The sequence below is a fragment of the Vipera ursinii genome (genome assembly GCF_947247035.1).
Source record: "Vipera ursinii genome assembly, chromosome: 4".
Classification (NCBI taxonomy): domain Eukaryota; kingdom Metazoa; phylum Chordata; class Lepidosauria; order Squamata; family Viperidae; genus Vipera; species Vipera ursinii.
This window is the reverse complement of record NC_139514.1, coordinates 73266793-73291306: the sequence shown is the minus strand read 5'-3', so window position 1 is coordinate 73291306 and position 24514 is coordinate 73266793. Positions and strand designations below refer to the sequence as shown.

General features: G+C 42.5%; 1 protein-coding gene across 3 annotated transcripts in view; it reads right to left on the bottom strand.

Annotated features, from left to right (window-relative positions):
- PUDP (pseudouridine 5'-phosphatase) overlaps nt 1-5969 on the bottom strand; it is an 88390-nt gene extending 82421 nt beyond the window's left edge. For 2 of the 3 annotated variants that reach the window (XR_014492528.1, XM_083362708.1), the window contains exon 1: nt 5840-5936. Coding sequence is in view for 2 of the 3 variants with exons in the window: in XM_083362708.1 (XP_083218834.1) it covers nt 5840-5918 (79 nt within the window). In the remaining variant the exon portion in view is untranslated. Of the gene's footprint in view, nt 1-5839 lie in introns of all 3 variants that reach the window. The other variant, XM_083362709.1, reaches the window with a different exon arrangement.
- Nucleotides 5970-24514: the final 18545 nt, after the last annotated feature.

Below are 24514 nucleotides of genomic sequence, written 5' to 3'. Positions count from 1 at the left end.
AAAAAAAACCTAAAATAGCACATTGGCATAAGTATTCAGACCATTTACAACAACACTTGAAATTTAGCTCAGGTGCCTTCCAGTTCTCTTGATCATTGCTGATATGTTTCTACACCTTGAGTGGAGTCTACCTGTGGTAAATTAAATTGATTGGACATGATTTGGAAAGGCACACACCTCTCTATAGAAGGCCTCACAGCTGAAAATGCATACAAAAGCCATGAGTTCAAAGGAACTGCCTGCAGAGCTCAGAGACAGGATTATTGTAAGGCACAGATCTGGGGAAGGCTACAATAAAATTTCTGCTGCACTGAAGGTTCCTAAAAGTGACCTCCATAATTCTCAAATAGACGTTTGTCACAACCAGGCCTCTTCCAAGAGCTGGTCACCTGGTCAAACTGAGCAATCGGGGAAGACAAGTCTTAGTAAGAGAAGTGACCAAGAACCCGGTGGTCACTTTGAGCTCCAGAGATCCTGTGTGAAGATGGGACAGAATTCCAGAAGGACAACCATCACTGCCGCCCTCCACCAATTGGCCTTATGGCAGAGTGGCTAGACCATGGTTTGGCAAGCCGCGGCTCCGGAGCCACATGCAGCTCTTTCAGCCTTCTCCTGCGGCTCCCAGTCCGCCTCTGCCTTTTGCAGTCCCCCCCACCAAAAAAGTGGGACTAAAAAAGTTCAACCAATCAGTTCAAACTTCTCACAAAAGAAAAAAAAGATTTCGCAAAGTTGGAATTGGTTGAGTTTCTTTTGTTTGTGGGACTGCCCCCAAACCTCTTTTCTTCTTGGGACTGCATGTGGTGGCAGCGGAGGAAGAGACGGAGGACTGCTGGAAAGAAGATGCATGGGTCAGATGGGGCGTGCGGGGGGGGATGTTTCTGACCAGCATATGGAGTCTAAGGTGCTCCCAGACCTTAAAAAACCGGCAGCCGGCTTCGGAGGTCAGGAAACAATATGAAGCAGCGGGCCATAACTCAGTGCTGCTCTTTCCCTCTTTTACTCTTCACTCAAATCAGCTGCTAGTGGCTTGGACGGCTCTGCTCCGCTTTCAATTGGACAATCCACTAGCAGCTGATTCAAGTGAGGAGGAAAAAAAACATTTCCTGAGGAACCGCCCTGGGAGCCGGCAGTGCGGGAGCACGAGGCATCTGCAGTCTCAGGCACTCCCAGACCTTAAAACACCAGCAGCCGGCTTCAGAGGTCAGGAAGCAATACAGAGCGCTGGACCATAACTCCCCCTGTAGGCTCCCCAATGGGCCACCCTCTTTGCTTGCCCCCCCCCCAGACAAGGCTGCTCTTTCCCTTGACAAAATTGCCAAACGAGAGTGCAAGGTGCTGGTGCTAACACCCATCACATGACAAAGGGGTCCCTCCCCCTCCCCAGAAAGGGCAGTGCTGGCTGCATTGAGGCTACCCTTGGAATCAACCCACAGTATGGCCATCCAGTCTCAGAACAAGATCTGCTCCAGACACCTGAACTTGATGTCCCATACCCAGCTGCAAAAGACCAAAAAAAATATTTTTAACATTTGATTTTAAAGTCTGCACTTCACATACTATTAAGAGAATATGGACGAAGACCAGGAAAAAATCCTTTCCATGTTGAAATTAATACATGAAACCATCCTTTCAGCTTGTGATGAAATAAGAAGCAACATAAAGGAACATGATGCCAGATTAAATATACAAACTGTCAGAACCCACCCCAATCCACATCTTAGGAGACAGGATTGTCCAAACAGGAACTTTTACTAAAACATGGCTGACAGTGGATAATCTAGACAGGATCTGGAAACTGTGTTGCAGATCGATACTTTTAAAGTGTCCCTGAGTAAAAACGTAACATTAAGAAAACCAAGATCATGGCATCCGGCCCTCTCAATTCCTGGCAAATAGATGGGGAAGAAATGGAGGTAGTGACAGATTTTATTTTCCTGGGCTCCAAGATCACTGCAGATGGGGACTGTAGCCAAGATGCTTGCTTCTGGGGAGGAAAGCCATGGCAAATCTAGACAGCACACTAAAAAGCAGAGACATCACCCTGTCAACAAAAGTGCATATAGTCAAGGCTATGGTCTTCCCAGTTGCAATGTATGGCAGTGAAAGTTGGACCATAAGAAAGGCTGAGCGCCAAAGAATTGAAGCCTTTGAACTATGGTGCTGGAGAAGACTCCTGCGAGTCCCTTGGACTGCAAGGCGATCAAACCGGTCAGTCCTAGAGATCAACCCTGACTGCTCTTTAGAAGGCCAGATCCTGAAATTGAAACCCAAATACTTTGGCCACCTAATGAGAAGAAAGAACTCACTGGAGAAGAGCCTAATGCTGGGAAAGATTGAGGGCAATAGAAGAACGGGACGACAAAGAATGAGGTGGCTGGATGGAGTCACTGAAGCAGTAGGCATGAGCTTAAATGGACACCAGAAGATGGTAGAGGACAGGAAGGCCTGGAGGAACGTTGTCCATAGGGTCGCGATGGGTCAGACACGACTTCACAGCTAATAACAACAACAAGGCTGAAGAAAATAATGGATTTGATTTATTAGAGGGGATGTTATATTACTAATTAGAGGGTTGAATATGGTAGAAAATAGATAACATTTAGGAAATAAAGTAACATTATAATTGAATAGGTAACATATGTAACAAGATTATTAGGCTTTGGTATGAAAAGGAAAAAAAGGAGAAATTGAGATAAGGGAAATTTTGATCACCTAACATAAAATATTTGGAAATCATAAATAACAGTGTTTGTTTGCTTGTTTTCTTTTCTTATCTTTGAATACTGATGGGAAATTAAAGTTTATGTATAGGCTAAAAAGTATTGATAAATGTAATAAGAATGTTTTTACTTAGTTGAAAATAAGAATTTTGTTCACCCAATATGAAATATTTATGTATATTACTGAATTATTGGTTAACCCAGATAACACATATAATAGTTTTGATTTATTAGAGGGGATACTGTATTATTAATTAGATGGTTTAACATGGGGGAAATAGATAACTTTTAGAAAACAGAACAAGACTATAATCAAATAGACAAGATGTGCATTTAGAATATTAGACTTAGTTATGAAAAGGGAAAAAGGAAGAAGTTGAGATAAGTAAATATAAAACACTTGGAAAGTCATAAATAACATGTTAATTTGAATATTGATGGAAAATTAGGGAAAAAAAGCAATAACAGGACATTGATTGTATATAAGGATTGAATGTAAATGCAATTAATATATGTATAAGCTAAACACTATTGATAATTGTTAACAAAGATGTTTTTATTAAGTTGATAATAATAAGAACTGTATTGCTTTTATCAAGTTTTGGTCTGGAACTTTGCACTTTGATATGGCCCAAGGGCTAATCAATAAAGTTGTTGTTGTTAAGAACTGTATTAGCCTAATATGAGATAGTAGATATTAGGGGGAAAAGAGAGGAAATATCTGATGTTGTAACATGAGGTTTATACTAAAGATTTATGTATGCTATTGAACTATTGATTAACCCAGTCATCATGTGGCTTTTTAAATACTCAATTGTAAAATGAGAAAATTAATAAAATATTATTTTAAAAAATCTATAGTGGAATAAAATATAAGTAACAATAAAGAGAAATCATTGCAGAACTATAGCAGTTTTTTCAACTTTATCATTTTCAAAAAAGATTACATAATTACTCAGTTAAAATCAATGTTTGTCAACCTCAGCAATTTTAACATGTGTGGACTTCAACTCCCAGAATTCTCCAATCAGCTATCCTGGGAGCTGAAGTCTATAAAACTTAAGTTGCTGAGATTGAGAAACACTGAGTTAAAGAAATCAATTTGTAATCAAAATTCAGTACAATCCTGGACAAAGTTAACTGTACTTACTATACTTTTTATTAAGCAGTAAGGCAGTTAGAATTACTGGAAAGCCTATTCATCTTATCTGTAAGGATCGCATCCATCTTAAAAGGCTTCAACTCTTTTTCCTTCGTTTCTTTCTATACAGTATCCTATGCCGGTGTTTTTCAACCACTGTTCCGTGGCACACTAGTGTGCCGCGAGATGTTGCCTGGTGTGCCGTGGGAAAAATTGAAAAAACACTGACCTAGGAGACAGCGGTGAGAGGAGGAGGAGGAGGAGGAGGAGGAGGAGGAACAGCCATGGGTGGAGCGGCACTGCAAGACTCTCTGGTGGGGAGCGCTAGGCACCGGAGCCTTGGCTAAGCTGACGGCCCTACTTCGCTGGAAGCAAAAGCCCGGGAAAAGAAGTGGGCTCGACCTCTCTAGGCACCAGGGCTCCACGGCAGCGTAGCTCCGCCCCTTCTCTGGCTTTGGAGGGTCTCTTCCTGAAGAGAGAGAAGCTGGGGAGAGGCGACCGGCTTGCTTATCGAAAGAGGACGGACGGGCGGCTAGCCCGGCTCGCCTGAGCTGTCGCGTGGTTGGTTGCCTGCAACGTTCGAACAAACTCTTCTTCCCCAGCACGCGCCGCTTACTCCTTACTCCCCGCGCGGCTGAGGATGCGAGACTCCCACCTGGTCGGCTGCCTGGCTCCGCTTTCTTTGCTCGCCGCGACCCCTCGCCCCAGCCCGAAATAGAGGGATCTGACCACTTCGCTCTTGGAGGCTTCGCTTGCGTCTGAAAAATTACATGGCTGATTTTTTTCTAACCTGTCCTTTTGATACATTGCATAATAAAATGTCCTTTGGACCAAAGCAATTAAAAACCTTTGGGGTTCCCCCCCCCCTGGAGTGAAGTGCTTTTGATGGTAAAGGTGAGAAAGAAAGAAAAAAGGAAGGGAAAAAAGGAGAAAGGGGGAAGGGGAAAAGGGAGGGAGAAAGAAAAAAAAAGAATAGAAAAGAAAGAGAGAGAGAGAGGAAGGGAGGAAGGAAGGAAGGAAAAAAAGCAGGAAGAAAAATTAAAAAGAAATGCAAGTAGCTTCCAGTTTCCACAACAAGTAGAAAGCAAGAAATTGAGAGAGGGAGGGAAAGAAAGTGGGAGAGAGAAAGGCAGGAAAGAAAGGAAGGAAGATAGAAAGAAAGAAAGAGAAAAGAAAGAGAGAAAGAAAGAGAAAAGAAAGAAGGAAAGAAAGAAAGAGAAAGAAAGAAAAATAAATGAAGGAGAAAAATGCAGAAAGAAAAATTAAGAGAAGAAGAAGAAGAAGAAGAAGAAGAAGAAGAAGAAGAAGAAGAAGAAGAAGAAGAAGAAGAAGAAGAAGAAGAAGAAGAAGAAGAAGAAGAAGAAGAAGAAGAAGAAGTTGGAAGGGACCTTGGAGGTCATCTATTCTAGTCCAACCCCTTGAGAACACAGGCCATCCTCGACTAACGACCATGTAGCGACCGTGGGGAGGTCCAATGGTGCGGAAAACGGTGGAGTGCCTCATGATTTTTTTCATGAAACAAGTGTGCCTTTGCCCAAAAAAGGTTGAAAAACACTGTCCTATGCACGTGAAGACGATCAGAAGCGTGCACGTGATGGTAGAAAGGGGACTATTATCGTCATGCCACGTTGTGCATTCAGCAAATAAATTACTAATTTGGAGCGAGAAGGATTCCACAAACAAAGCAATCACAGCCTGCCTGGTTGGCTTTGTGCTTTCCTTGTTCTACAGCAGAAGAACATTTGTGTTTGTGTGTGAGCGCTCACATTTGTCCGTTTTCAGAATCTGTTATTAGCAAGGAGGAGGGAGAAACCACAGGCTACAACGCCATCTTGAGCACACTGTGCCCCGGCACACAACTGCGAAGCAACAGCGGCACTGGGCTCCAGTCCTACAAAAGAACAGACCTAACGGCCTTCCCACCCCATGAACTGAACTGTCCAACTGACATGCAAAATAGAGGGGGTCAATTACGCACCCAGAAGGAGACCATCCATGTCAAATATCAGGTGAGTGACAGGCTGCGCCGGCGGCGAATAACACGAGGAATTAGCCATCGCGTTGCAAACACGATCTCTTCCAAGAACAGAAGTTAGGCAGGGCGCCGTTTCTGCACATGTGCGCTACAACAAGAGGGGCGGGGCTTCGGGGACGAGGAAGCGTAGCAGTCGTCAAGACTTTAACAGGATTCTGGCAGATTAACATTCTTCCAGGAGGCAGCTAAGGGCAGATGCGGACGGGAACCGAAGGCGCGGAGAGAGCAGTAGTTTCTGCCGCACATGCGCACCACTTTTGTTCTCTTTCAGCTGTTGAGGCAAATCTCCTCACTTTGGTGCGTGGGTTTCACTGTTTTACTGAAAATGGGAAGGGTGGATGCTTAGTTTGAGCGCGGGAGACAAGTCCTGGAGAAAGCATTTTAGTTGGAAATTTAATCATCCTCCTGAAAGCAGGATGTTACCTACATCCAACTGGACAGAAAAAGACATTCAAATAGGATTTGGCCCGAGATGGGAAACAAAATAAGTAGCATTAAAGCTCCGTGTCGTCCTCCTATGAGCATTGGAATCCTGGAGAACTCATCGCTTTGATCCTAACGGCTTTATGGCATTAACTTACAAGCAATAGCAGTTTAAATTTAAGATTTTATATGTAATAAACCCATGTGAAGTTGTGGTGCACTTAAGTATTCCAGAATCCAGGGAGCAACATGTACTTTATTTGAAAGGATTTTAAGGTGTAGTAATGTGGTCACATATGGTTTATGAGCCTTGCCTTCTGCATTGAAGTAAGTTGAGCTAATTAAATATTTTATAAAGAAAAGGAATTCCATATGGCAACACTGAAGTGGTGTTATGCAGTGCACACCCAGTAAAAAAAATGAATGTTCCTTCAAATCAGTTTTTGACTCCTGGCAACTACCTGGGCCTGTCCCTTCAATTTACTTGCCAAGGTTTTTTCAGAAGTAATTGGTCATTTTGCCTGTTTCCTAAGGCTGAGCAGTATGACTGGCCCAAACCAACCAACTTTTTGCTAAGGCAGGATTAAAAGTCAGGATTAAAGCATCAGTTTGATAACCTGGTGCCTTACCCGTTACACCAAATTTCCTTTTAGTAGAAAAATTTGGCCCCATGTCTATCCTGTTTTCTACAATAGCAAGAAAGCAGAATTGGGGCTCCAAAATCCACATAAGAACTAGCTTGAGGAGAGGACCAGGGTATGCAAAGGTTCCCTATGGTGCTAATCAGAGGCAACAGGAGACCATATCTCTTCTATGGTCTTTTCCGTGGAGCAAGCTCTTGGAGAGTACTCAGAGAGCACCAAAGACACTACAAATATTCTTTATTGGTAATGATTGCTTAGTGGTTGGAAAGACGGTGTTGTGTATGCTGGGGGATTGTCAATCACAGCAAGCCACTAGGAACAACAGGTGGCACCAGTCAAGTGCTCGGATTGGCTGGCCAGCGTTTGGCGGGAATTCCAGATGTGCGGATTGGTTTGGGGAATGTACCTGGCTAGGTATTTAAGGGGGTTCCGGGGAGCTCCATTGTTCTTTGTTCCTGCTAACATACAATAAAGACTGTTGCTGTGAATCCTGTCTGTTATTTCCACATGGACCTGAAATATACAACACTGGCAACAAGGATGGGATACATTGTTGCACTCTGAGCGTTACAGAGTAATTCACTCCCAGCGAGCAATTGGAATACATTGTTGCACTCTGGACGTTACAGAGAAAATTCCTCCCCCTGCGAGCGATTGCCAAGGACTGAGGCAGCATGTCTAAGCTCGGACACATCCATGAATTCGATGTTCGTTACCCTGAAGACTGGGAGGCACACCTGGGCCAGGTGGAAGGCTATTTGCTGGTAAATCGCATCACTGAAGACTGCATAAAAGCTGCAGCGTTGTGCATCAGTGGTCCAGCCCTCTATAAGATCGCCATTGGGTTGTGCATGCCAACTCCGGTCGCGTCTGTTTCCTACGATGACCTTACAGCCAAATTGAACAGACATTTTTTACCCAAGCGGTCTGAACTGTATTGACAGTACCCAATACTGTACCAGTTTCACCAACTGTACCAGTTGGTGTACAGTTGGTGTACTGTACCAGTTTCACCAACGGAAACAGTTACTGGAAGAGTCGTCGACCGAATACATTGCTGCGGTACATCAAGCCTCCCATTTATGTAAGTTTCCCGATCTAGAAGACCACGTGTAGGACCAGATAGTCGTCGGTCTGCAGGATGAACGGCTGCAGGAAAAGATAATTGCAAAACCGGCCATGAGTCTACAAGATGTAATAGACGATTTAATGGTTCACCACGAGAGTGTTGTGGACGGCAGGAATGAAGACACCGGAGAGGAAGGAGAGATTGATACGATACTTCAAAAATTGGAAAGGTCACAGCTTCGGCGTGGGAACAGCAGCGGAAGACAGAGTAGACCCCAAGGAAGCAGCAAACAGCAGCACAACAGTCAAAGCTCCAGAGAGACCAAGTTCAAATGTGCCAGCTGCAGGGGTAACCATCAGAGAACGGCGTGCAAGTTCAGAAACGCAAAGTGCCATTTTTGCGAAAAAGCTGTACACATTGTATCCATCTGCCGCAACCGGAAAAGGGAAAGTCTGAACGAGTTAGCAGGTACCAAAAATCTACCACCTCCAGGCACAGAGCCCCGTAGGGTTCCGCTCAAAGGTAGGGGGGGTGTGATGGGGTGGAGGTGTCACACACGGTAATCCACCAGCTGCTCAAGCCAAAAATCAAAATTAATGTCCAGCTGCAGGGAATACCTTGTAGGATGGAAATTGATTCAGGTTCGTCAGTCTCAATAATCTTATTTGAGACATTCAAATCAATTTGTGGCCAGAGCAGGTGGTGGATTCCTTTAAAGTCCACACACCACACGTTTAACAGATTTTCAATGGGCCCCAATTAAAATGAAGGGAAAGGCCACCTTATTAGTGGAGTACAAACACTTCCAGGGACCATTGGATGTACTGGTTACTTAAGGCAGGAGAACTAGCTTAGTGGGGCTGGATTGGTTTGATGCTCTGGGTGTCACTGCACATTTTTTAGTTCATCAGAAAAGTTCATTTCTAACTGTACATTTTCCCTGCTTTCTGCACCTGTGGTGATAGCTTATCTGGTAACCATAGTGAATCCCAGCACCATCAGCTATGTTATGGTTTCAGACTGTTTTGTGTGCATGTCTAGAAAAAGTTTCTCACAGTTATTCTTTTTTTTTATTGAAAAGTTTTATCATACATTTTATCCTTAACAATCCCCCCTAGCCCTCCCCTATCCCTCCCTCCCTACCCCTCCCCCCCTCCCCCCCGACTTCCCAGAGCTAAGTACAAGGTATAAAAAACAAAAAAAACCCAATCATAAACATTCATATGCTAACAATAATAATAATAATAAACCTTTATTGTCAAAGTACAACATGTGTACATTGAGATTAGCTGAGCCTCCCCCCATGCTCTCTCCCCCCAACACACAGTGACAACAAACCCTCCATCCCACCACACTATGTGAACCAACTACACCACACACCAGCCTCCCAAGTCAGTTCTGCATTAGATTATGTCCCATTTAAAAGCCTAACAGCCCACGGATAAAAGCTATTTTTCAGCCTGTTGGTACGGCTGGCTATATTCCTATATCTCCTACCGGATGGTAGGAGAGTAAAAAGATACCGTCCAGGGTGTGAGTCATCCCTGAGAATCTTACTCACTCTTCCAAGGCAACGAGCCCTGGTGATGTCATCCAGTGATGTCAGGGAACAGCCCACAATGTCTTGTGCTGTGTTCACTACCCTCTGTAATACTTTCCTATCCGCAGCTGTCAGACCAGCATACCAAACCACAATACCATACGAGAGGACGCTCTCTATAGTACACCGGTAAAAGAGGGTCATTAGCTGTTGTTCTACCCTGTTCTTCCGCAAGATCCTAAGAAAGTGAAGCCTCTGTTGGGTCTTTCTAGCCACCTGAGTTGTGTTAACTTTCCAGGTCAGATCTTCACAGAGGTAGACTCCCAGAAATTTAAAGGAGGAAACTCTCTACACATTTCTCTCTGATGTGAAAGAAGTCATGGAAAAGTACTTCAGGGTACATGATGTTCTTAAATGGATGTCCTGTTTACTGGCATGTGCGTAAACAGAATTTTGTTTCTTGTTCCTCTACAGAAGCTGAGTATGCTTGTGTGTCTGATGCATGCAATTGTTTAATCTGGTTTGATGCTTTAGTCACAGATATCTGGACACATCCAATTCGACCGATCACTGTGATGGAAGATAATGAATCTGTGGTTTATATTTCTGAAACACGTTTTACAGGTTCAAGGTCCAGACACATTGACATCCGATATCAAAACATAAGGCAACTGGTTAAACAAGGTTTTGTGACATTACAGTATGTGCCTACACGTGATCAAATTGCTGATATGCTGAACAAACCACTTCCTACAGCCCAGCATGAGCATCTGCGTGAGAAGATGTGCCTTACTTGAGTCTTCACTTTGCTGACGAAAAAAGGGGAATGTCACTGCACGTTTTTTTAGTTCGTCAGAAAAGTTTATTTCTAACTGTACATTTTCCCTGCTTTCTGCACCTGTGGTGATAGCTTATCTAGTAACCATAGAATCCCAGCACCATCAGCTATGTTATGGTTTCAGACTGTTTTGTGCGCATGTCTAGAAAAAGTTTCTCACAGTTATTCTTGTATCGTCTTTCACTTTGCTGTTACTGTCTGTTACGTTAGGATGTAGTCAGCTAGCTCTCTTTATAATATATATTTAGTTTTTATATTTTTGTAATTAAAAAGGTATTTAGTAAGATTATGCGTTGTGTTTTATTTCCTTCCTTCATGCACATCATGCATCCTCTGAAGCACGGTCCTTCGCCCTCTACTAAGGTGATTTATACCTTGACACTGGGCGTTTGGTTGGGAGGAGTTAACAACACACAGATCACAAGCCTCAAAGCCGTCTGCAAAAAGTTTGCAGAAGTCTTCGATGACAAGCTGGGCAAATATACAGGTCCCCCTATTAAGTTTAAATTTAAACCCAATGTACTGCTGGTGCGGATTAAGGCTAGAAGAGTTCAGTTCGCTCTCAAGCATAAGATTGAGAGTGAATTGGAAAAATTAGTGGAACAGGGAGTCCTGGAACCAGTGAAAGGGGAAGATTGGGAAAACCCCATTGTAACTCCACTTAAGGCAAATGGTGAGGTTAGAATATGCGCAGATTTTACAAGTCTACTGTCAATCGAGCATTAAACCCACATACGTACCCAGTTCCGTCAGTGAAGCACGTCCTCTCTGCTGTTCAGTCTGGTGCAGTTTTTGCTAAATTGGATTTAGCCCAAGCTTACCAACAGCTGCCAGTTACCCAGGAAATGGCAGATGTTCAAACGATAGTGACTCACAAAGGAGCTTTCAGAGTGAATTGCTTACAATTTGGTGTTTCTGTAGCCCAGGGAATTTTCCAGGAGGTGATGGAACGGACGTTGAAGGGTATTCCTGGGGTATGCCCATATTTTGATGACATCCTAATTGCAGGGGAGTCAGAAGAGGAGTTAGCTGACAGGCTGCAGGAGGTGTTGAGTAGATTCCATTCTGCTGGGCTTAAATTAAAGAGAGAAAAGTGCAGTATTGGAGTGGCTTCCACTGAGTTCTTAGGGTTTAGGATTGATGCACAAGGTATTCACCCCACAGACTCTAAGGTAAAAGCCATTAAAATGGCTCCTACCCCAAAGAACAAGGCAGAGCTGCAAGCTTTTTTGGGGCTGCTGAATTTTTATCATGCATTCTTGCCTTATAAGGCAGCAATTGCTGAGCCTTTACATAGGTTGTTGGACAATAAAACTCCATGGCATTGGTCCACAGTCCATAATGAGTTTTAAAAACCTCAAACAATTACTGTCCAACAGTTCAACAATCACACATTTCATTGAGAACAAGCCCCTATGCATAGCCTGTGATGCATCTCCTTATGGGGTGGGTGCTTTGCTAAGTCATTTGGAAGAGAATGGTGAACAGAGGCCAATTGCTTATTATTTATTTATTTATTTATTTGATTTATATACCGCCCTTCTCCCGAAGGACTCAGGGCTGTGTACAGGGCAATAAAAATAAGAATACAGGATACAAGATTTAAAGTTAAATTATTGTGCCCAATGTAGTTGGTTAGTTAAAATAATGTTAAAACCCAAACTCATCAGGCCAGGCCGGCTTGTTCGAATAGATAAGTTTTTAGATCACGCTGGAAGGAGCGAAGGTCGGGGGCCATCCGGAGTTCAGCCGGTAAGCGGTTCCAAAGGATTGGTGCACCCACCGAGAATGCTCTCCCCTTGGGGGTCACCAGCCGACATTCTCTGACCGGTGGTACCCTGAGGAGGCCCTCTCTGTGGGAACGTACAGGACGGAGGGAGGTTGACGCCGGCAGTAGGTGCTCCCATAGGTAATCTGGACCCATGCCATGTAGGGCTTTGTATGTCATCACCAGCACCTTGAATTTCACCCGGAAGGCAACTGGAAGCCAATGCAGCTCATGGAGCAGAGGTGTAATATGGGAGTATCGGGAGACTCTAGAACGTTGTCAAGAGCGGAAAGGAATTACGCTCAGATTGACAAAGAGGCATTGGCAATAGTCTCTGGGGTGAAGAAGTTCCATGACTATCTATATGGTAGAAAATTCACTATTTTCACTGACCATAAGCCCTTGCTGGGACTTTTCACAACAGATAAACAAACACCACAAATATTGTCACCCAGAATGCTAAGGTGGTCCATATTTCTTTCTGCATATACGTGCAAATTGGTATACAAACCAGGTAAGGATATGGGCCATGCTGATGGTTAAGTAGATTACCCCTTGCGGTGGCTGAACCAGATCCAGCACCGGCAGGCCAAATCTTATCCATACAGGAACTCCCTGAATGCCCTCTACAAGCCAGAGACATTGCTGCTGGCACATCAGCAGACAAAATAATGAGCAGGGTATTGGCATGGGTAGTTTTGGGATGGCAAGATAGGAGCCCTGGCACAGAGTTCCAGGCATATTTCACAAGAAGACATGAGCTGTCTTTGCACAAAGGGTGTCTGTTGTGGAGTAGCCGGGTTGTGATTCCTGAGAAGCTTAGGAATAAGATCTTGCAGGCTCTGCACGAAGGACAACCAGGGGTTGTGAGGATGAAGGCTTTAGCCCGGAGTTACATGTGGTGGCCTGGCCTGGATAAAGCAATAGAAGAACAAGTAGCGGGTTGCTACCAATGTCAAAGGTCCAGGCCCAAACAACCACATGCCCCAGTGCACAAGTGGGAGGTGACACACACCCCATGGTCAAAAATTCATGTGGATTACGCTGGACCCTTTCAGGGGCAACTTTTCCTAGTGGTGGCAGACAGTTATTCAAAATGGTTAGAGGTAGTCCCTGTTACAAGTATGACCACAGCAAAAACTGTGGAGGTGCTGAGGGGGCTCTTTGCCTCACATGGTCTTCCTGATGTCATAGTCTCTGATAATGGCCCACAATTCACATCTCCTGATTTTCAGGCTTTCACCAAGGCCAACTTGATTAGGCACACCACGTCTGCTCCCTTCCACCCAGCTACCAATGGCCTTGCAGAACGAAATGTAAGGACGACCAAAGAAGCATTGAGACGCATCATCTGTGGGGACTGGCACCAAAGGTTGGCACAATTCTTACTGGCACAACACACTACACCCTGCATGACCACTGGCAAGAGTCTGGTGAAACTTCGTTGGGGCAGGCGGCTCATCACAAAATTGGACAGATTGCACCAAGATAAAAAAGCTTGGTTTTTGCTGCTTCTCTCTTGCCAGGCAAAATGAGGAAACAAAAGAAGGGGAAGCATCTCTCCTTTCTCTTTAACATGTCAGGACCATAGAATCAAGCAGCAAGACAGAGGAGAACTTGTCATGGCTTGAAATGGGGAGGGGGGGGAAATAATAATAATAAGTTGGAAGGGATCTTGGAGGTCATCTAGTCCAACCCCCTGCTCAGGCAGGAAACCCTATACCATTTCAGACAAATGGCTGGCCAGTCTCTTCTTAAAAACTTCCAGTGTTGGAGCATTCACCACTTCTGGAGGCAGGTTGTTCCACTGGTTAGTTGTTCTAACTGTCAGGACGTTTCTCCTTAGTTCTAGGTTGCTTCTCTCCTTGACTAGTTTCCATCCGTTGCTTCTTGTCCTGCTTTCAGGTGCTTTGGAGAATAGCTTGACTCCCTCTTCTTTGTGGCAGCCCCTGAGATATTGGAAGACTGCTATCATGTCACCCCTCACCCTTCTCTTCATTAAACTACACATACCCAATTCCAGCAACTGTTCCCTATATGTTTTAGCCTCCAGTCCCCCAATCATCGTTGTTGCTCTTCTCTGTATTCTTTCTAGTCTCAAAATCTTTTTTACATCGTGGTGACCAAAACTGGATGCAGTATTCCAGGTGTGGCCTTACCAAGGCATTGTAAAGTGGTATTAGTACTACACGTGATCTTGATTCTATCCCTCTGTTAATGCAGCCTAGCACTGTGTGGCTTTTTTGGCGGCTGCAGCAGACTGCTGGCTCATATTTAAGTGATTGTCCACTAGGACTCCGAGATCCCTCTCACAGTTACTACTATTGAGCAAGGTACTACCTATACTATACCTCTGCATTTGATTTTTTCCTGCCTAAATGCAGAACCTTACTTTTTTCACAATTGAATTTCATTTTGTTAGATAGTGCCCAGTGTTCGAGTCTGTCCAGATCCTCCTGTATCTTAAGCCTATCTTCTGGAGTATTGGCTATTCCTGCCAGCTTGGTGTCGTCAGCAAATTTGATGAGTTCCCCATCTATCACCTCATCCAAATTGTTGATGAAGATGTTGAAGAGCACTGGGCCCAGAACAGAGCCCTGGGGCACCCCACTACACACTTCCTTCCATGTAGATGCAGTTCCATTCAGGACCACACGCTGAGTACGGCCTGTCTGCCAGCTATGAATCCATCTGGTGGTGATGCTATCTAACCCACATTTTTCTATCTTATCAAGTAGTAGGTTGTGATCTACTTTATCAAATGCCTTACTGAAGTCCAAGTAAATTATATCTACAGCATTCCTCTGGTCCACTAGTTTTGTCACTTGGTCAAAGAATGCAATAAGCATTGTCTGGCATGATCTGTTTTTGACAAACCCATGTTGGCTTTTAGTGATAACTTTGTTCGCATCAAGGTGTTCGCTGATTTGTTGTTTGATTATCTTTTCCAGAATCTTCCCTGGTATTGAGGTCAGGCTGATAGGTCTGTAGTTTCCTGGATCTGTTTTTTTAAAGATGGGAACTACATCAGCTCTCTTCCAGTCCTCTGGTAGTTCCCCAGTGCTCCAGGATCTTTGAAAAATATAGTTCAGTGTTTCTGAGATCACGTCTGCCAGTTCCTTGAGAACCTTGGGGTGTAATCCATCTGGTCCTGGTGATTTGAACTCGTCTAGGCTGGACAGGTGCTCACTTACCATTTTCTTGCCTATCTTAACTTACGTTTCTATTCTGTTTTTTATGGCCCTGGTTTTGGTAGGTTGGACTGTTTTTTCCCTTTGTGTAAAGACAGATGCAAAACATGAGTTAAATAGTTCTGCTTTCTCCCTGTTGCTTGTCACCTTCTTGCCACTTTCCCCCACTAATGGACCAATCATTTCCTTAACTGATAGCTTCTTCCACTACCACAACTATAATACAGTTTCTAATGGGTTTTCACCATTGCAGGACCTAAGCTGCAGTAGATGAGATAAGAAGCTACATTATAGAGATGCCACTGTCTGATTGGAAGGATATGATTGAAGGGACACTCCAAATCACCTCACTATGAAAAAGATAGCAGGCAAAGGATATATTCAGCTGAAATTCCATGGGAGGGAATGAAGTGAACCGAAGAAGAGGCACTTAAGCAAGCTGTGCCACATTTAAGGGAACCACCTGCATCAAGAGCTCCTGTGAGGCGTCCGTTCCATGGAAGAGCCTACGTTCCAAGGATGCCAAGATGCTACATCTGCAATCGTGTGGGACATGCCACCCGGGATTGTCCCCAACGGTTTCCAGCGCCCGCCACATACCAGCCCAGAGGAACAGATTCCAGAAGAGGCAGAGGTAGAGGCGGATGACAAGGTCGTGGTCGTGGTCCCAGGAGTGATCCTCAAGCTCCACTTGCCACATTGGTTGTAACCAACAATCCACAGCCTCAACCAGAGTACAACAGATGCCTACTTTGGACTTTGGACAGCGGAGCAGCATTACATGTTACCTACAGAAAAGAGCTTTACACAGAGATGCACGAGCCTGAACCTGTACTCTTTTTCAAATCATCCTGTTCAGGTCATGGGAAAAGGAACTGTTTATATTGAAGAGCTCGGTGCATTCATTCCTGATGTTTACTACGTACCATCAGCTAATAGTAGTTTGCTTAGCCAAAGTCACTTGTCTAGGGTATCAAAATTCCAGGTACATCATCTCGAAAAAGCAAGTTATGTAGTTAAAGATGGAGATATTGTTGCTGAAACCATGTTGATTGGTGGTGTTTATTACTTAAAGCCAAAGTCTAAGCTGCAAGAGCAAGCAAGTATACAAGCTCCAAAAAGGGAGAGCACAGGCCCAGTGAGAGATGTCCCAGAGAGAGATCCTGTTGCTACTCCAAAGGCTCCTAAAGCCAATAAAAGGACAAATAAGACACAGGTTGCTCACAACAAGCCTGAGGTTCCTAATAAAAATGCTAATGTTGAGAATTCACTAACAGGTAAACCTTTGCATTCCAGGTGTATCCATAAGTGGCATAGAAGATTGGGTCATGCCAGTTTCCGTGTTCTGAAGAAGATGCCAGAGTTCGCAAGAGGTTTGGATCTAAAGGGGTGTAAGGTGTTCTTGGACTGTGCTGTCTGCAAGAAAGCCAAATCTAAAGCAGCAGCAATTCCAAAACACACTACACGCCTGTCAAAATGCATTTTTGATTTGGTACACACTGACATAGTGGGCCCTTTTGCACCAACAATTGGTGGTAAAAGATATTTCTTGACAATTGTTGATAATTATTCTAGATATGGTTATGTATTTCCTATGAGAGAAAAATCTGAGACCTTTCAGATCTTTAAAGACTTTGCCAATCTTGTCTATACCCAATTCGAAGTCAGCATCGCCAGAATTCAGAGTGATCGTGGTGCTGAATTCATGTCTCAGCGTTTCCAGGACTGGATGCGTAAGAATGGGATACTACACCAGACCTCAGCTCCTTATGCTCCGGCTCAAAATGGAGTGGCAGAATGCAGAAATGGAGTTCTGCAAACCATGATGCGTTGCCTCCTTGAAGATGCTAACCTCAGTCTTCCATACTGGGGTGAAGCTATCAAATATGCTAACCATATCATCAACCGCACTTGGAGTAGTGTGATAAATCAGACCCCTTATTTCATGTTATATGGACACAAGCCTGACCTCTCACATCTCCATATTTTTGGTTCCTATGCTATGGTCAATATTCCTTTAGCCCAAATAAAGAAAGGGGGTCCTGCAGCAAAAAGGATGAGATTTATGGGCATTGATGATAATTCAAAATGGAGCAAATACATGGACTCTCATCACGTCGTAGTGATTTCACAATCTGCTATTTTTGAGGAAGATGCTGACTGGTCCAGGATTCATTCTAACAATCCTGGAGTTTATTTTCATAGAGATGATGCTGCTGATGCCACGCAGCCTGATGGTCGAGGTGCACAGGCGAATGTTCCTTCCACGAGTTCTTCTCAATCCATTGTTCCGTCTTCACAAGCCACCGATGCTGCTGCTGGCGACGATGATGAAGACGAGGACGAAATTGAAGAAGAATGGACGGTTGTTCCGAGACGTTCCAAGAGGACCACAAAGGGAATTCCACCAAAACGGTATTTGTGGCAAGTAACGAAAGCACCTTTACCTTTGATTTGGTAATGTTACACTTCCTCCTGAGACATTCACACAAATCAAACATCTTCCTGAATCAGAGCAAGATAAATGGTTTGAGGCAATGCAGGCTGAAATGGACAGTCTAAAGAAACTTCAGGTGTTTACGCTTGCAAGCCCTCCAGCAAACAAGAAAGTTATTGGCACTCGATGGGTCTACAGAATTAAAAAGAAGCCAAATGGTGAGTCGTCGTACAAGGCCAGACTTGTAGCCCAGGGTTTCGCTCAATGTTATCCTGAGGACTATACAAATACTTGTTCACCCACAGTGCGGACTGAGAGTGTGAAAATTGCCTTAGCCACTGCAACTATCCTTGGCCTAGAAGTTTTCCAGTTTGATGTTGAAACAGCTTATCTACACGCTGATCTTGATGAAGAAATTTATGTCAAAGGTCCTCCAGGTTTCCGACAGCAAGAAGGGGATACTTGGTTTCTACACAAAAGTCTTTATGGTCTGAAACAGTTTGGTTTAATGTGGTACTTATGTCTTTTTGACAAATTCAATGGGCTTTATTAAGTCCGAAACAGATGAATGCGTGTTTACAAAAAGATCTGATAATAGGTATGAGATAATTCTTGTTTATGTTGATGATATTGTTTATATTGGTCCAAATAAGCAGATGAGTGAATGTTTTGCTAACGCTTTACAACAGTTTTTCACATTGAGGTCTTTAGAACATATTAACACTTATTTAGGTGTTCAAGTTACCAAAACTCAGAAGGGCATACAACTTAGAATAAAAATCAACAAAAGTCTTTTTGATAAGATTCTGCTAGTACACTACTTTACCCTTATGATCTATTCTATTTATATTACAAGCTCTTTGCTTCTTCCTTAACAAGTAAGCTAACCATCTACCCGGTTTATTAGCATTACAAAAAGTGTTATGTCTAGCATACCGTAAGTTAGTTGCCACTTGATCTGCCATTAACATATCAAACTGGTCTCTTAGTAAAGTAATTGCTTCTTTGATCTTCCCATCAGATGGATTCTGAATTAAAGCCTTTTCTTTTTCCTTAATTTCATCCTCTAATTCTTTCCTCTTAAATTCCAATTTACGTCTATGTTTATTGTTCGAATATATTAATACACCTCTCATATAAGCTTTACATGCATCCCAAACCATCTCAATAGAAGTACCTTTATACATATTAATTTTAAAAAATTCTTTCATCTGTTTTTTACACTCTACCACATTTTCCTGGTATCTAAACAAATTTTCATTTAAACGCCAGGACCGTCTGTCTACATTATCTTTTTCTATCTCCAACCATACTGGACTATGATCAGATATAGTTCTTGGACAAATCTTGATCTTCTTAATCCTAGAAAAAAAATCATTAGTAGTTAATACAAAGTCAATCCTGGAGAAGGATTGATGCCTGTCAGAGAAAAAAGTAAAGTCTTTTTCTTGCAAGTTCCTTTCTCTCCAAACATCTCTCAATTCCAAGTCATCCTTCATCTCAAAAAAAGATTTAGGCAGTTTAGCATGACTTGGCGTACTTTTAAAAAGACCTCCCTTGTCCATTTGTACATCGAAGATGCCATTCCAATCCCCCATAAAAATACAAGATTTATAATCCCACTGAATGATCTTGCTGTGTAATAAATTGTAAAAATCTCCTTGCTGCTGATTAGGAGCATATAATCCAACCAAAAGCTTTTTCTTGCCTTCTATTAATAATTCAATTATAACATATCTTCCTTGTTTATCTGCTTCAATTAAACTCACTGTTAAAGTATTCTTGACATAAATAACAACTCCATTTTTCTTATCAGGCGCAGAAGCAATAAACTGTGTGCCCAACCTAAAGTTTACCAAGTACTTTTGGTCAACCGCTTGAATATGTGTTTCCTGTAAGCAAATAACATCGTTCTTAAATTGCTTTAGATATTGAAATACTTTCTTTCTCTTATGTGGTGAATTTAGACCATTAACATTCCAGGTTAGAAGCTTTGTCACCATCTTTTGCGACCTGAAGCTTTTGGAGCGCCTCTTCCAACATCACCTGCACTTTCTTTAGCTTCGCTCCTCCCACTGCTTCACTGTAAGTAAGTTTTTGAGATGCAATCATAGCTCTCTGCTGTTCTTGCTCTTGTCTCATTCGTCTAGCTGCAGCGCGTGTCATTCTTTGGTCTCTGACCTCCTCCGTTGGTACTGAAATCTGATCCACTCCTGTAGCTTTCTGGAATTCTCCATCTTTCAACTGCGTAACTCCTTCAGCACCTTGTATACTCTCGCTTTGTGGTTGACGCTCTCCTTCGCCATTCTTCCTTTTAGATTCCAGAAGTGGTATGGGGCCTGCCTTCAAAATATTGGCATAAAAATCACGTGCCTGTAAAACTGTGAGAAGATGGTATCTCGTGCCTGCATGCATCACCACCATGCCTACTTGGATCTCCCATCTGAACTGGATATCCCGTCTTCTTAATTCTTCTGCCAGAAAAGCAAACTCTTTCCTTCTCCTTAAAATTCTTGGTGGGATCTCTTTCAAAATTAAAACTTCTTGCTCTGCAACTGTAAATTTATTATTATAAAAGGCTTGTATAACCTCATTTCTAATTGCTTTCTTTGTGAAATGAACCACCACATCTCTAGGTAGCTTCCTTTGTCTTGCAATCCAGGAATTAACATGAAATATTTTATCTATATCCACCATAATATCTTCTGCTGAGCGTCCCAGAACCTGTTCAAGAGCTTCTGAAAATAATTTTTTCAAATTTTCCTTAGTATCTTCCTTCAACCCTCTAATTCTCACAGCAAACTCCATCTCTCTATGCTTGACCAATAATAAATCATCATCAATCTTTTCCATCACTGTTTCAGCATCCGTCATTTTGGCATCTAATCTCATATTATTTTGGCTAAGTTCTTCCACTTTCTCATCCAAGCGTTCAATACACACAGCCATGCCTTGAAATGCAAGTAAGATGTCTGCCCTTATTTCTGTATTCTTCTCCTCAATGAGCTCAGCTAATTGCTAAGATTGCTTTTTCAAAGCCTCTTGCAAAACATCCTGCAGATCTTTTATTGTCAAGGCTGGTGCGGGTGCGGGTGCCGGGGGGGGGGCATTAAAGCCTGTAATGAGGATTGCTGAACTGGCGAAGCCCCCGCGCTTCTAGGAACTTTAGTAAACTTGGCAGCCATTTTCACCCGCTTAATTCTATTGCGCACTTTCACTTTCCGCACCACTTAAAAGTCTCCACAAAGTTTACTGAGTTAAAGTTCAAATACTTGCTCTGACAGCATTCTCCTGCACCGCTCTGCCTGCATTCAAGTAATCCAAAATTCACTCTCGCTAGCAGGGATGGTTGCAGCGTCCTGCTCTGCTCCAAAGCCTTGGAGCAGAGGCGTCCCGGAGTCTGGAGCAAACTCAGGCTTCAGGGGGGCTCAACCCTTCAACCACCAGAGTTCCAACTCTGGCGGTCTAGGGGAGCTCTACCCCTGCCTGGGCGCTCACCCCCTCCTCTTCTCCCGAGGAGCAGGCTTCCGAGCCGCCAAACAGCTGATCGTCGCTGTTTTTGATGGCTCTATGGAAACAGCAGGGCTGACAGCCGAAATGGCTGCCTTCAACAGAGCCTTGCCACCCGGAAGCCTAGAGTTTATCAAATATTTTTGATCAGCTACACAAATATGCGTTTCCTACAAGTATATAATATCATTTTTAAATTGTTTCAGGTACTGAAATATTTTCTTTCTCTTTTGCAGTGAATTTAAACCATTAGAATTCCATGTCAGAAACTTTGTCGCCATCTTGTGTGACTTGAAGCTTTCAGAGCGTGTCTAGCAGATTCACAAACATCTGCTTCTTTGGTCTTGCTCCTCCCACTGCTTCTGTATTAGTAGATTCTTGAGTTGTAATTGTAGAATATTGTTTCTGTTGTTGTTGTTGTTGTTCCTTGCATCTAGTTGCAGCTCGTGTCACTCTTTGAGCCCTTGGATCTTCCAATGGGACCAAGGGCTGCACAATTTCCAAAGTTTGCTGTACTCATCTCGCTGTGTGCCTTCCAATTGTGTCTGTTGCACTTCTTTTTCCTCCATCCTTTTAATTTCTGGGGATGGCGGTGAGCCTGCCTTCAGTATATTACAATAAAAGTCTCATGTTTAAGAACTGTATTAAGATGATACGTTGTACCAACATAATTCACCACTATCCCGGTTGGTATCTCCCATCTAAACTGAATCTGTCATTTTTTTTAATTTATCTGCCAGAAAAATAAATTCTTTCCTTCTTCTTAAAATTTTTGGTGGAATTTCTTTCAGAATTAAAACCTCTTGATCAGCCACTTTAAATCTGTTGTTATAAAAAGCTTGAATAATCGCATTTCTGATTGTTCTCTTTGTAAAATAAACAACCACATCCCTTGGCAATTTTCTTTGCCTAGCAATCCAAACGTTGACGCGAAATATTTTATCTATTTCCAATATAACATCTTCAACTCACCAACCCAAAATAGGCACCACAGCTTTTGCCACTATTTCTTCCAAATTTTCTTGTGGATTTTCTTTCAGACCTCTAATCCTCAAAGCAAACTCCATTGTCGCGGAACAATTAACAGTCTGACCAGAGGTGGATGGACCGTGGTTCATTTGCATGGTCAATATCAAAGAAAAGAAATCCAAAACATGTTCTATAGTAAAATTATTTAATGAGAAAAAACAAAAGACCTAGACTGACTACATTCTCTCATCAGGCAGAAGAACAAAGTAAAGTAGTAACTCTGAGAACTTTTTCTAGGCCTGTGCACAAAAATGTTTAAAACCAAAACATTGCTGGACATAGCTGGAGTCACTATGGTTACATGATAAGATAATACACAGGTGCAGAGCAGAAATAGATGTACACTTAGGAATGAGCGAAGCTGGCAAAACTAAAAAAACACGCAGTGACATCCCCTTCTTTTGTCAGCGAAGCAAAAAATCAGATAAGGCACATCTTCTTGCGCAGATACTCGTGTTGGGCTGTAGGAAGTGGCTTGTTCAGCATATCAGCAATTTGGTCATGTGTAGGCACATACTGCAATTTGACAAAACCTTGTTTAACCTTGTCTTATGTTTTGGTAACGAATGTCAATGTGTCTAAACCTGGAACCTGTAAAGCGATTCTCAGATATATAGACCACAGATTCGTTGTCCTCCATCACAGTGATCGGTCGAATCGGAGGTGTCCAGATATCTGTGACTAAGGCATCAAACCACGTTAGAGAATTACATGCATCTGAAACACAAGCATACTCAGCTTCTCTAGAAGAACACGAAACAAAATTCTGTTTATGCACATGCCAGTAAACAGGACATCCATTCAAAAACATCATATAACCTGAAGTGCTTTTACGTGATTTCTTATCACTTGCCCAATCTGAATCTGCATAACAACATAACTCTGCATAGTCAGTATGTGTGGGTTCTAACAACAACTTCATGTCTTTGGTGTATTTTAGATATCTCAATAATTTCTTAAAACATGTCCAATGAAACTGTTTTGCCTTGCCTACGTGTCGTGATAGGAGATTAACACTAAGTGCAATGTCAGGTCTAGTCCAACTACTAATATATAGCAGCGACCCAATGACTGAGCGATAAAGTTTTTGATCCTCGAACTCAGGACTCGGTTCATGTGTCAAGTTGTGAAAGTCGGTTTGCATGGGTATACTCACAGGTTTAGCATCCTTCATGTTGCAGTGATGCAATAGTTGTTCAATCTTATCTTCCTGTGTAAGAAGATTAGAGATGTAGATATAGATGAATATTTGATAAAAGCCAATATTCCTGTTCTTAAGCAAGAACAAAAGGAAGGGATGAACCAATTGATAACTGATGAAGAAATTTTTCTAGCAATTAAACAATTAAAAGTGGGTAAAGCGCCGGGAACTGACGGTTTGACTGCCGATTATTATAAAAATTTACAGTTAGAAATGGTGGAACCTTTAAGGGAATTGTTTAAGATAATTCAATTGGGAGGAGGGGTACCTCCGTTGTGGAAAACTGCTTTTATTTCGTTGATTCCGAAGGAAGATCAGGATGCTACCCAAGCCAAAAATTACAGACCAATATCACTTTTAAATACTGATTATAAGATATTTGCAAAAATCTTAGCTAACAGATTAATGAAGGTAATGCAACAAGTGATTCATAGTGATCAAACTGGATTTATAAGTGGTAGACAAATGAAGAATAATGTGAGACACATTGTAGATCTATTGGAATTTTTGGAAAGAAATAATCAGATCCCCGCAGCGCTGATCTTTCTGGATGCTGAAAAAGCCTTTGATCAATTGGATTGGCAATTTTTGATTAAAGTATTAGAGAAAATGAAATTTGGGGAAAATTTTTTACAATCTAATAGGGCAATATATCAGAAGCAAACAGCCCGTATAATAGTAAATAACAGTTTGACAGAATCATGTAATATTGAAAAGGGTACAAGACAGGGGTGTCCGTTGTCACCTTTATTGTTTAACATTGGAAATTTTATTGATTAAAATACGAGATTCAAATAAAATTAGGGGAATCCAAATAAGAGATCAGGATTATAGATTGAGGGCGTTTGCGGATGACCTGGTTATTACAGTAACTCAGCCGGATTATTCAGTTGTAGAATTGATGGAGATAATAATGTCATATGGGAAAGTTTCTGGTTTTAAGATAAACATACAAAAAACTAAAATAT